Source organism: Magnolia sinica, chromosome 13 (genome assembly GCF_029962835.1).
Source record: "Magnolia sinica isolate HGM2019 chromosome 13, MsV1, whole genome shotgun sequence".
Lineage (NCBI taxonomy): Eukaryota > Viridiplantae > Streptophyta > Magnoliopsida > Magnoliales > Magnoliaceae > Magnolia > Magnolia sinica.
This window is the reverse complement of record NC_080585.1, coordinates 71,260,040-71,274,543: the sequence shown is the minus strand read 5'-3', so window position 1 is coordinate 71,274,543 and position 14,504 is coordinate 71,260,040. Positions and strand designations below refer to the sequence as shown.

At 40.9% G+C, this 14,504-nt stretch overlaps 1 protein-coding gene and 1 pseudogene across 2 annotated transcripts; both read right to left on the bottom strand.

Annotated features, from left to right (window-relative positions):
* Positions 1 to 7,034: 7,034 nt before the first annotated feature.
* On the bottom strand, positions 7,035 to 10,665 carry LOC131224312 (elongation factor 2-like; annotated as a pseudogene).
* Positions 10,666 to 10,769: 104 nt separating this feature from the next.
* On the bottom strand, positions 10,770 to 14,152 carry LOC131223852 (uncharacterized). 2 transcript variants are annotated; one of them, XM_058219378.1, is made up of 3 exons: positions 13,143 to 13,335; positions 12,704 to 12,767; positions 10,770 to 11,005 (listed from the first exon to the last, which is right to left on the bottom strand). In XM_058219378.1, the coding sequence occupies exons 1-3, from the start codon at positions 13,304 to 13,306 to the stop codon at positions 10,931 to 10,933; spliced, it is 303 nt and encodes a 100-aa protein (XP_058075361.1). In that variant the 5' UTR covers positions 13,307 to 13,335; the 3' UTR covers positions 10,770 to 10,930. The 2 variants fall into 2 exon arrangements, 1 of the variants encoding a protein (XP_058075361.1); XR_009160737.1 differs by lacking the exons at positions 10,770 to 11,005; positions 13,143 to 13,335 and adding an exon at positions 13,743 to 14,152 and having other exon boundaries at positions 12,568 to 12,767.
* Between the last annotated feature and the right edge of the window lie 352 nt (positions 14,153 to 14,504).

Sequence of the window (14,504 nt, the reverse complement as noted above, 5' to 3'; positions counted from 1 at the left end):
GTCGAGGCCAATTGTATAGGCCGATTCGAATTTTTCGAGGCCAATTGTATAGTCCAATTCTAATTGTTGAGGCCGATTCTCATTTGTCGAGGCCAATTCTGATTGTCAAGGCCGAGTATTGAGGTCAATTATGAATTATCGAGGCTGGGTATTGAGGTCAATTATGAATTTTCAAGGCTGATTGTATAGGCCGATTCTGATTGTCGAGGCTGATTGTACAGGCCGATTTCGATTGTCGAGGATGATTCCGATTTGTCGAGGTCGATTGTATAGTCCGATTTCGATTTTTCGAGGCTGATTGTATAAGCCAATTCTGATTTGTCGAGGCCAATTGTATAGGTCGATTCTGATTGTCGAGGTCGAGTATCGAGGCTGATTCTGATTGTTGAGGCCAAGTATCGAGGCTGATTCCGATTTGTTGAGGTTGATTATATAGGCCGATTTTGATTGTCGAGGCCGAGTATCGAGGCCGATTCTGAATTGTCGAGGCAGATTTCGATTGTCGAGGCTGAGTATTGAGGTCGATTCTGATTTGTCGAGGCCAATTATATAGTCCGATTCTGATTGTCAAGGCCAGGTATCGAGGCTGATTGTATAGGCCGATTCTGATTATCGAAGCTAATTCCAATTTATCGAGGCTGATTCCGATTATCAAGTCTGAGTATCAAGGCTGATTCTGAATTGTCGAGGCTAATTGTATAGGCCGATTCTGATTGTCGAGGCTGAGTATCGAGGGCGATTCCGATTTGTCGAGGCCAATTGTATAGGCCGATTCCGATTGTCAAGGTCGAGTATCAATGCCGATTTCAATTATCAAGGTCGATTGTATAGGCCGATTCCAATTGTCAAGGCTAAGTATTGAGGCCGTTCTGATTTGCCAAGGCCGATTTTATAGTCTGATTCCGATTGTCGAGGCCGATTTTGATTTGTTAAGGCCGATTGTATATGCTGATTCCGATTGTTAAGGTCGATTCCGATTATCGAGGTCGATTTCAAATTGTCGGGGCTAATTGTATAGGCTGATTCCGATTGTCGAGGCCAAGTATTGAGGCCGATTGTATAGGCCGATTCTTCTTATCGAGGCCGAGTATCAAGGCTGATTCCGATTTGTTGAGGCTGATTATAATGGCCGATTCTGATTATCGAGGCCGAGCAGCGAGGCTGATTTCGATTTGTCGAGGCCGATTGTATAGGCTGATTCCGATTGTCGAGGCCGAGTATTGAGGCTAATTCTGAGTGTCGATTTCAATTGTTGAGGCCAATTTCGATTGCCAAGGTCGATTGTCAAGACCTATGTGACGTATATGCAGCTCGTGTTTAAGGCCTAATGTGATGAATATGAGGTCTATGTGATGAGACCCATTGTGATGCATTTGAGGGTCAGGCGATGGAGTCCATTGTGATGTATATTAGGCCCATGTGAGAGGCCCATCGTGATGTGTATTAAGCTCTTTAGTGAGGCCCATGGTGTTGTATATTAGGTCCATGTGTAAGGCCTGGGTCCACTCTATGTTAGGCTCTATATAGGCCATTCCTTGGGGGCAATGTTGGTTAAATGTCCACATTATCGAGGCCGATTGTTGATGTCAATTATTGATACCGATTATGAGTATGTGATAGTATAGCATTATGATACATACCCATACGCATCATCTGCATGTTTATTGTGAGATGTGATTAACCCTTGCATATGCCACAGTACAGATAGTTTATGAGACTCTCTGATAGGTGAAGTTATCCCACATGAGCGCATGGTATGCGCAGGATTGATGCATGATTGGACTACATGACTCATGCATCTTGCATTGTGTGATTGTGATTATTGTACGCCCTAGCGACATCATGGCTGTGACCTCCACAGGCATGTCGTGGATGGCCAGATGGGACACCGAAAATGTTTGGTATGAGCATCTGGGCACTTTGGATGTCCGTGGGTGAAAATCCCTAAACCTTCGAGGCCAGGAGACACCCCAATGTCTAAACCGAGGGGATACATGAGCGCTTAAGTACCGAATACCAGTAGGTCGCGTCTCCCACTGTATCGTGGTCGGTTAGGAGGGGGTCTAACCTTATCCACCCGAGTGAGGGGATTATAAGCTAGGCTAAGTTTGACTAGCTCCTAAATGGGTCCGCTATCAATGAGCTGGGTAGGCATTGGTATACTACTGGCAGGCGGATAGTGAGGTCTTTTCCACTCACTGGGCTACGCGGTCGGCTGGGGCAATAGCCAACTTGGAGTGTACTAGACCCCGGTGATGATCCCAGAGATGTATGGTGCTGATATGTGGACTTATTGAGCAGGAGTTGTATACTCATTCATTCATTGACTATTCATTCAAGCTAGTGGTGCGCAACTATTTATTACGTGTACCTTCGCAACAGTCAGGATTTTCGTTGGGGCGGGCGACTAACCTGAGATCAGGAGTTTACCACATTGAGTCTGACTATCTAAATTTAGGTATGGGACTGGTTTGGATAGAAGTCCTTTGTGATGGACCCCATAGCCTACGATACTATATACTATCATCCCGAATTCACTCTAGCTTGTTCATTTCATTCACACCGCATATTGCATTGCATCCGTAGCATTTAGCATTTTGGGTTGCCATGTTTCTGCATTGATATGGTCGTTCGCATTCATGCCTTGCATCACATAGCCTTAGTACGGCTGATGGCACTCATGGACTTATCAGTATATTTTCACTTACTCTGATATCGTATGATTCATGATCTTATCAGTATATTTCCATTTACTCTGATATCGTATGATTCATGATCTTATCAGTATACTTCCGTTTACTCTGATATCGTATGATTCATGATCTTGTCAGTATTTTTGATTATTTTGATATTGTATGATTTATGGCATTGTATTGCATACTTGGCACTTATCTTGGGCACACGATTTCACCACTCACTAAGCTTTCTATAAGCTTATGCACGATAGACGTGTGCAGGTGTTGTTAGGTTGCAGCAACGTGGAGTTTGGAGCACCCGGCGTCTTCTGGAGCTTTGATTTTTTATATATGTATTTCCCTTTCAGCATTGTATTCAAATGTTTATATTAGTGGATATGTGATGATGATGATGCCTTTGTGATTTGGGTATACTTGTGGTTATGCTTCTTATGAGACAAATGTACGTTAAAAAATCCTCCTTATAAGATCCCAAGATTAGAACCTAGCATATGGGCACTAGGATCCAAGAATGGGGTACTACGGAGGCTGTCGGCACCGGATTCTGCAATCGGGAATTTTATGAGCCCAATTTCCGAGTTCGGGGTGTGACATGGGGCTCACTGAACTGACTGACTCAACCTTCACATTAATTGACAAATAAGGACACTTTCAGGGCCCACAAGTGGGCCACACTATTAAGGAGCGTGTCCCGCATGATATCATAGCTTGAACCACCTTCTGTGGCCCATTATGATGTTTATTTTTCATTTAAACCTATTACTTTGAGCAAGCATATTTAGATGGTGGAAATACACCAAAATTGATTTGATCCAAAGCTCATTAGCTCACAGTGACCTAACCAATCTAATGGACACAGTGGATTTGTTTAAGTGGACCCCACCACCCCTAAAAATGAACCAAGAGAGTAGGAGGCACAGAAGTCGTGGCCGTTGGATGCAAACAGTGTCTAGGGATAATGTTGCCCCAGCAGCATTGTCACCTTAAAAGTGCCACCATGTGGGCTTCACTTGGGGGCCCCACCATGAAGTATATGTTTCATCCATGCCATTCATCTGATTTTACCTCTTATTTGGAGCATTGAGCCCAAAAATAAAGCTAAGTTATATCTCAAGTGGGCCACACCACAAGCATCAAGGGGTTGGGAGCACCCCTAGCGTCATTGACCCTTTACATTGAAGGTTTGGAGTGGGTTCCCACTCGTCGAACCCAGCTTGGTGCATTTCTTAGATCCACATCGTCCACCTGTTTCTCCAGACCATTTTAGGCCATGGTCTGAAAAATGTGGTAAATCTGATTTTTAAGTGGGCGGCACGAAGGGAAACAAATCCCTATTGTTAAAACCCTCCGAGGCCCACTATGGGGTTCATGTTTGTCCAAAGTAGACCAAGTAAGGGCCAATTGGACCTCTCTCAAGCTAGCCAACACGGTGAATGGACCAGATCATTTAAATGGGACCCTCCTTGATGATGGACACAAAAAAATAACCAAAAAAATATAAAGTAAAAGGGAGCCAACTGTTGCTAGCGCCCTGGGCGAGCGAACACCCATGATGGGCATGGAGTGGGGCCCACTCGTAGAAACCCCCCCCCCCCCCCCCAAATGATGTATGTTACGTATCCACTCCATTCATCCGTCTTGCCAGATCATGTTAGGCCACGGGGGCAAATATCAGGACAATTTGAATATTAGGTGAACCGCACTAAGGGAAACATGGGTAGGGCGTGACTGTCCCTTTTTCAACACCTTGATGTTTGTATTCCATCCGCGTCGTTCATCCTTTTCTTCAGATCATGTTGGGCTAGGTCCCACAGTTTAGTTTGATCCAAATCTTAGGTGGGCCACACCACAGGGAAATGTGGTGGTGGAAACTCCCCTTCGACTTGGAATCCCCTAGATATGAAATCCCTTGGATTTAGGAATCCTGTAGATTTTAGATCCTGTGGACTTGGGAATCCCTTAATGTGGGATCCCTTGGATTTGTGGCTCTCTTGGACTTGAAATTCCTGGATTTATGGAATCCCTTGGTTATGTTTGGCACCCTGGATTCAAAATCCCTATAAACCTAAGGTAATATGCATAATATGTTTGCAATAGTTTGAATTTAATTATTTAATCAATTTTTAATATTTCTAATTAGTGTGTTTATGTAATGTTAACACTATGGTTGTATTTAATCCATTGAGGCATATACTTCGCCTGAAGTGATGAAATTCTAAGACTCAGATGGGACACAAACACAAGATCACAACCTAGTGACTAACCAACGATTTATAACCGTCCATTACATTGGCAATGTTCAAGCAGTGCAGATCATCCTATTGATGTCGATGATAATTTAATTATTTTGGGATATCATCAGTGGGTCACATGCCTAATAGATTGATAGCCTAGTGGCACACATGTTACACATGTGGGTGTCCATCCGGGTCATTTCCAATGGACCCCACCATAGCATTTGTATCTTATCCATGCCTTACATCCAGTTACTATATTTGTATGTGCAGGCCACATGAGGAGCCAATGTTAGTCTAACGTGGTCCAGACCACATAGACTTTTATATTTCTATTGGGGTTTGTCGTTCGAGTCCCACTCTCTATATATGTTGTGCCAATTAAGGCCGATTTCACATAATATGTGTACGGCCCGTGTCCTAGTCTATATTGTTCCTTAGACTCCCGCGATCCTCCCCGTTGAATTTCGGCAACCCGCAACCTGTAGACAACATTTGCTCGTGATCCTAAGTCGCATCCCATAGAATTGAGTTGACTCAACTCGAGACTTGTATCTTAGCGATCGCACCGTCGCCACGATTCCAACACTGCGTCTCATGCACCAATGCAATGCCCAGGCTAGGAGATGTGGGCCCGCATATATCTCGAGGAAACACAGCGCATTGCGAATTTTGAGAGAATCTCTACCCATCTTTCACATCACTAGTCAAGTACACATCCCATCACAAACCCATGCTTTCTTTTTCCACAAGACAAGCAACCCATCTCCTCTTAACCAAAGTCAACTCTCATGTCACTCCACCCATCACTCCATCCCATCCCCTTTCTCTCTCATTTTCTCTACCCATCCCAAGCAACCAAAGAGAGGACCGTCCAAGCATTCCAAGGAGAGCCAAGTGTGTGGCCTACTCCCTACCCCAAATCCCTTATCCTAACCTTTCAATCTTCATCATCCTCCATCAAAGAAGAAGCCAAGGAGCTTAGCATTCCAAGGAACCAAGAAGAAGTGTAATTGGTGGGTATTTATAGGACTAGATTTGTGATTTTGATGATGGGCCAAGTGGGGCCTACCGATTGATGGTATGGATCTCACTTTGGACCATAGGTCTGGCCAATGGCTCACCATGATTCATATGTTCATCCCATGATGGGGCCATTCTCCATGGATCCCATCATGATGTTTATTTCTCTATTATAAGAAGGCCATTTAGACCTTGATCTTGTGGGTGAGAAAGGGATTTCCACCATTGATTTTTATGATTTGAGGGCCCACATTCGGTGGGACCCATTTGATGTATGCTATGTATCATTTATAAGGAGGGCTCATAGTGGCAAAGCCCCTCCCTCCACACGTTTCTCTCTCTCTCTCTCTCTCTCTCTCTCTCTCTCTCTCTTCCTTATTTGCGGCCCACCACAATGTAAGTATTTTTGTTCACACTGTACATTTAGTGGGCCACACCGCTGTCCAAGCGGGGCCCACCTCGTTGCCATCTCTGGGGCCCACACTTGTTGTCCATTTGGACTGGCCCAGACCGAAGGGAAAACACAAATATCAACTTCATCCCAGCAAGTCCGTGGACCCCACCCATGTGGGACCACCGTGATATATGTATTTTATTCTCACTGTCCATCTGTGGACAGTAGAAACCCACCTGATGAATATGCTTTATCCACACTGTCCGCACATGGGACGGTGGGACCTACCTTGATGGATCACTAACAGAAAAAAGGGCAAAGGCTATGGGTAAAATCCATAGCTAAAGACCTATGGCTACGGTTTTAGTCTATAGCACGACCGTAGTCGTAGGTGTCATAACAATAGGTCTAAAACCTATGGCTACGAATTTAATCCGTAGTCATAGATTAAAATAGCTACAGATATAATCCGTAGCAATCATTTCTGTAGCCAAAAGTAACTACAGCTATGGATAGTGTTTGTAGCTAAAAGTGGTGCTACATCCGTAGCAATATTCAGAATTTAATAACAGCTATGGTTGTAAGATTACCAGCTACAGTCAATATCCGTAGCTATTGCCTACATTTAAAAGAAATTATAATCATTCATTCATTCAATTACCACCTACATAATCATTCATTCATTCATTCAGTCAATTACAATCATTCATTCACTCAGTCAATTACAATCATTCATTCAATAATGAATCAATTACAATCATTCATTCATTTAATTCAATTACAATTACAATAATGTTGAATGTACGAATCTTGGTGAGTCTGTGTGCACTCGCATATGGCCAGGTGATTCCTTCATCCATCATAGATAGAAAATGGATGCGAGTATCAATAGTCCACCTGCACATCCGACAGCTATACCGATAACTTCTCCTGCGCGTCTTCTATAATTATATTCGAGGGCGAACCACCACTAGAGGACTTTGCAACATAAAAACAAAGAATCAGTTAATTGAAGAATGATGAAAAATAAATGCAAGGAAAACATAAAATTCCCTTGATGTAAACTAAATTAATCCTCCAAACAATGTTCATACATTGCTAAAGTACCGTTGAAGCTAGCAATCGTTCACTACACCACACATTCCATAGAAGTACAACAAGTTCAAAAACATCCGCAGATGATTCATACATACCTTATTATAAGAATCAAATACCATAGCATTAGTCAAGTGATGAAAATTTGAAAATGGAAAGGGAATCAAGAGTGGTAAAACTGAAAATATGAAGAGAGATGAAAGTGCATGTAATTGGAAACTTTCAAAGAAAAGAAAAAAGAAGTAACTAATAAAGCAGCTTGTTAAGCCCACATGCACCTCATACAAGGCCACACTACTGGCTACCACTTGCATGGGAAGTCTGACATGTGCATCAAGTGGCCTCAATGTGAAGAAAACCTAGAGAAAAATCCTCCAGTAATGGGTCACTCCTGGAAGTACGATAGAAGAAAACTAACTAACAAACTCCTAAAGAGGACCACATCCTCTATATATCAATGAAGATAAAAAATCATTTTCCAATACAGACAATTGTTTTTTTTAAGGAGATATTAGACATACTCAGTGTTGCAGCCACACATTGATATATCTCAAAATATTGCACTACCCATTTACAAATATTCCTGAATATCATCGATACATGCGACGCGTATCAACGATATCTCAATACAGAATATTCAGTTGCAGCTAAGCACTTGAGCATGAACTGAACAATCTAGCCAAATTAATTTTTAAACTTAATCATTTGATTTAGCATGTGAATTTCACAATCAATTTGAGACACCTTATATTAACTTAAGAGATGTAACATAAAAGATAACGCCAATGAGTGAACATACCGCCACCATGACAAGGATACATATCACTTTCCCTTCACCATTTTTGAAGAAAACCAATTGAGCTGCAAAAACAGAAAAACAAGAGCATGAATAAATAATAGCAAAAACTAGTAATCCAGAAATATTTCAAATTTCATATAAAGCATAGACCGTCGTCATAGGTGCCAAGCCAATAAGTGTAAAACTAGTAATCCAAAAACTTGTAAATTTTTCATCAAAAATTTTGAAAGGAATGAATTTACAAAATGGTCCACATTCAACAATCAACATAAACATTGCCCAGCTGATGAGTGGATGGGCCTGATTTTTGGACCACATAATTTACATGCTTGGGCCCACCTAATGCATGGCATTAATGTGAATGTCCAATAGATTTTCCTGATAGGTCCATGTAGGCACATGTAAAGGTGTATGTGGACATAAGAAACTCTTGACTTCAACATAAAACAGGAGGGAGAACCCTTCGGATCAATCATGATAATAGAGCAACTGTTCTACTCAAATTTTTAATAGTTAAATCCAGTAAATAAACAGGTTAATGATTGTAAAAGAAGTTAATCATTCAAAACTCTTTCAGCCATGTGAAAAGGATCACATCCTTTATAAGGACCGTTCTTAATCTAGTTTCAAGGTTTAAATAAAATGGTTCGGTACAGAAGAGCACCTTTATCTTGTCAACGACATTTTCTTTCGCTGCATTTATTGTGTGAGTTGCTCCTAGCATCTTTACATTGCGAAGTTTATCATCTTGAACATCAACAACAATAATTTCAGAAGCCCCAAATGCCTGTGCTATCTGTAAACAACTAGGAGAAGTAATTTATTCATAATGATGTAAACCTGAGACCTAAGATTCTATAAAAGCAGAAACGTTATATTATATGCCATCAACTATGCTGAAGGAATTTGAAAAAGAAATATACAGCATTTACATGGGTCGTCACCAGCATCATGATAGAGTTGTCATCATTATTTTTTTATATTTTATTTTAAAAAAAAAAAGTCAAATCATTGTCCCAGCTAATTTGATCAGTAGCGTATGCATTTGCATATCAGCAATAATATCCAATTCAACATCATCATCACCTCAGACTTGTCCCAGGTATTTGGAGTCAGCTTCAGGAATCCTTTTCAAAACAAAATCACAAATTTTAAAAAAAATAAAAATAAAAAAGTTAGGTAAAACAAAGTATATATCCTCATCCCCTTAGAACATATAGACAGACGAAACTCTGGATAAAAAATAGCCACTTAGCCAACAGAGACTAACAACATTTGAACCAAACAAGAACAAAAACAAAAAAAAAGGACAAAATGGACACCAACTTACCTACTACTTGAATCTCTCCATTGCCAATCAGACGCCTCAGAGCTTGTCCTCGAATTCAGAAAGAGGTGTCATCTGCTCCTTCAGACCCTTCCTCTTTCGAATATCAGCCACCAACTGCCCCGCCTGCGATCCGGCCTCCATTAGATCAGACAACATCATGTCCCAGTGATCAAACATGCACTGTGGGAAGGCCTGTCTAGATGTTGTTGCCCTCAAAGTCCCTCAGAACACAAACGACTTAATGACAGGTAGGTACGCCTTGATGTTGTAGAGTGGTGTGCCAGGCCTCTGCATTTCCTCAAAGACATAAACACGCTTTTGATTCAGGACACCATAAATGCCATCGAGCGCTTGTTCAGGTGCTTATATCTCCACCAAATAGATAGGCTCCAAAAGCCTGGGTTTCGTGGTCAGCTGGGAGGCATATATGACCCTTCTTGTTGTCGGGATGATCTACCCACCGCCCCTGTGGATTGCATCAGTATGAAGAACAACGTCACAGACCTTAAAGCATATGCCTCGCATGTTTTCTTCAGCCAATGCTCCTTCCTTTGATGCCCATAGGAACCCAGCCACAATAGCATCCTTGATTTCATTTAAGTACCGAACTCCCTTGCACATGTCAACAACCATATTTGGGCTAGTAGTTTCGGGTCCAAAACACCAGATCTTCTTGGAAAGATCCTTGTCCCACCCGAACTCTTTAAATAGGATCTTTGAGTGGGCTTTTGGGTCATCCCTAGGGCTGATACACCCCTTGGCAATGTCTCAGCAAGCCCATCTTCCAAGGGACGGGCCTCTGTGTAAAGACGATTGTGCTTGTTAGGGGACTTGCATACAGTCCTAACTGACTTCTCAAGCACCATCTCACGGAAAAAGACAATAGGATCTGAAACAAGAATCTCAACCCCGCCCATGAAATCTTCCTACAAGTCCTTCAAGCAAATCTTGAGGTGGAGCTCTCCACAGATTTCTGCCCCAAAAAGCCCTTAAGAAACCCAGATTTAGGACATACCCCACAAACCTCTGCCCAAAACACCTGCTTTTTTAAATGTAGTAAATAACTCACAGATTGCATGTAGACCATAATCCATGCACTTAGCAGGTTAGAATTTATTCACTGTGTGAACCATAACCTATGAACACAAACAACAAATATGATAAAAGCATTTCCCACATTTTTGCAGCATTTCCACTTTTTGTTGGCATCACTATCTTCTCATTTCTACTCCACACCAAAGCTCTCATTTCCCATGAGTTTTGGAGCATAGACAATAGCTTTTCATGCAACTGGGAAAACTAAATGAGGGAGCTTGGAAATGTGGCTACAAATGCAGACTAATAGGAAAGAAAGATATCCTACCAAAGCTGCAAACGAACTGTCCGATCTTCAAGGTACATAGTCTTTGACATGAAATCAATGCCTATTGTAGCCTGCAATTCATAGAGCAAAGACGCAAGGTATGAATTCGTGTATAAATTCTGAGTTCCCTGGTTTCACTATACAAAAACAGTGTGGTCGAGAATTGAATCTATATACAATGCTAGAAACACTCGACAAAAACCAATGGTGGTTGATCCTTAGGCCAAATCACATGAAATAAAGAAGCTGTTGAGCCCAATCTGGTTCAGTGCCATGGTCCCACGAGTCATCCACAGAACTCGACTAAAGATTCAAAAAATTGGTCTGAGTAAAAAAAAAAAAACCAAAATCAGGTGGGCATAGTCCAAAAATGGCTAGTTTGACCCGCTTCCTATCAGTACATTCTGCCATCTGGACTTTATGCCTCATGCCAAATGGCTCTGCTTCCACAAAATGCAGATGAGGTTCTAATACAACATTAGCTTTCCTCTGGAACTTTGATGTTCATCATTAGCCGGGTTGGATCATCCAATATTAAAGGACATGACAAATTGCTTAAATTTGATATAGGCCGTACATTTTGGCAGTTACTAATCTTGTGTTGATGATCACCCAATCAAAGTGATCGTCCAAAGGCATATGAAATCAAAATTTCCGTATGACGAACAATTCATGGCTAACTAGTGCTGCCTTTTTTTTGTTCTTTTTCTTTTTCTTTTTTCTCAAAAGAATGAGGTGGGTTGGTGATCTTCGTAACATTGGAATGGACAGATGGTTCCGCACCTAGGTCACATCACATCAAACATATCCATGTCAAGTCCATGAGCTTGATATGTTGAAGCATTCAAGGAAAATTTACTCCTGCAAACTTAAAGACATGTATATGACACTCATTTGATATGAGTGATTTGGATGATGGTCATTACCCATCCAACTTCCAAAATGCACATACCAACACAAGTACCATTCAAAACAATGCAATGCTGAAACCAAACAGAAAAAATGGTGGAAAATATTCACAATCTAACTCAACTCATATGGGAATGGAAAAGTTCCTCGGTTATCTTGAGGTCTGTTGTTTGAATGCTGGCATAGCACAACAATCCATAAGACAAACTAACTAACGTTGACAAATTGAAGCTTTTAAAAATAAAGCTCCACAAAATGATAGCAAATAATGATGGCATAAACATTTCCACACAAGTTCAAAAAGACAAAATTGCAGCAAATTCAGATGTATACATAGTCTTAGCAAACTATGCTTTTAATTTACAAAAATTAAACTCGCATTGGACAGAATCTCAAACCTCAAAAACAATTAAATGTCACAATCATATAACATAACAAAATACTCTAGTATAAGAAAGATTGCATTAGCTTTAAGAATGAGAAGCAATAGCCAAACAGGTCAATGCTTCCACATAAACACATCTTGTTTCAAGGCCTCAACTAGATTCAACAAACTCAGGAACTATATTGAAGGCATTAAACCACTAGCTACCTGATCAATAATATCATCCAAGGGATTGTTTGGGAGATCCAAAGAATGAACTATCTTTAAAATGTTTGTGTTGCGCTCCTTCATCCCATTCCTTATTGCTAGCCAATTTCAAACTATAGCAAGGATAGAGTCAAGTAATAATTGTATTTTCAGACACTAGTTCCTACATATATTATGCCTGTTGATGTGTAGAAAATGATAAATTAAAATAAAAGGAGAATTTGATATATTATCTTATTAAGAAAGAAATTAAGGTGCAATAACATACCTCAAGAGTACCATCATTTGGGGAAAAGTGGTTCTCAATCACAAGTTCTAACAGGACATCTATCCTAAAAAGATTGGGGAAATTTTTATTTAAAAAAAAAAAAGAAAATAGAGGGAGAGAATATGCGTTCATAAATGATAGGTAGATAGATCAGAACACCATAGTGAACATCGTAGCATAATAGGATCCAACTGCTTTAATTCCACCTTAAAATAGTAAAGAAAACCAAATTCATATCAATACCCAAAAAAAAAAAAAAAAACCAGTCAATGAATGGAAAGAGAAGAGCACCCTTTCTTTTCTAATTCCAGTTTCTTTCGGTCATTTTGTCAAACATAGTGTGCATGACTAATACATTCACACTTGACATACATGTATGTTAGTCCAAACCATCCCATTTTAGAGACAAAATCAAAACCCTAAAGCACCTAAAGCAAACCTGCATATTGCATCATTAAGTAATTCACAAAGGATCTCTCTGTGATGTGTAAGCTTCTGGATGATGGAGGTTGTGGGGATTGTAGGAGTGGACATTGCATCCTTGACGTCCAAGAGCTTCTCTAGTAGGGATTTGATCTCTGTTTCTATGGATTTCCAGTACATCTCTCAACCATCTGCAGATTTTGCAATAAAGAACAAAATAAAAATAAAAATAAAAAACTAGTCAATGAATGGAAAGAGAAGAGCACCCTTTCTTTTCTAATTCTGGTTTCTTTCGGTCATTTTTTCAAACACAGTGTGCATGAATGATACATTCACACTTGACATACATGTATGTCAATCCAAACCATCCCATTTTAGAGACAAAATCAAAACCCTAAAGCAACTAAAGCAAACCTGCATATTACATCATTAAGTAATTCACAAAGGATCTCTTTGTGATGTGTAAGCTTCTGGGTGATGGAGGTTGTGGGGATTGTAGGAGCGGACATTGCATCCTTGACGTCCAAGAGCTTCTCTAGTAGGGATTTGATCTCTGTTTCTATGGATTTCCAGTACACCTCTCCACCATCTGTGGATTTTGCAATAAAGAACACACCTCAGAGAGGGATCTCTGATAATATCGGATTGCGTTGGGGAAGTAGCCTCCCTGCAAAAGAAGAAAAGATGAGTGAGGAAGGGAGACAGGCCAGGCAATGAAGAAGGAAGAAGAACAAGACAGATGCAGCAATAATGAAGGGGAGAGAGAGAGAGAGAGAGAGAGAGAGAGAGAGAGAGACTGACCCTAGAAATGCATTTGAGAGAGCAAGTTTTGGGAGCGCATTTAGGTTGGTCGAAGGGCTTTCTGCAGATCTAGGGATCAGTTGGTTGAAGGGGTTTCTACAGATCTAGGGCTCGGCTGGTTGAAGGGGTTTTTGTAGATTTAGGGTTTGGGGTGAAGGAGAGGAGTGGAGAAAGGAAGGGATGGGGGTTTCGGTATATCTCCTGTATTTTGAAGGAGTGGATGGGAGAGAGAGAGAGAGAGAGAGAGAGAGAGAGAGAGAGAGAGAGAATGGGAAAAGAGCTCGCCCGAGGGAAAGGAAATAGAGGACGAGAAAACAGCCCGCCCGAGGGAAATAAAATCGCGTGGCTTATTTTTTATTTTTTCAGGCTTTTAGCTATGGCTTAAACCCGTAGCAATAGACCTACGGTTTAAAACCATAGCTAAAAGCTCAAATGGTCCATGGCCTTTGCTCCATTTTCTGGTAGTGGATGTGTTGTAATCCACACCGTCCATACACATGGACGCCACCCATGTGGCCCACCTTAAGGTATGTATTACATCCCACCATCCAGCAATGGATGATGGGGCCTTGATGTA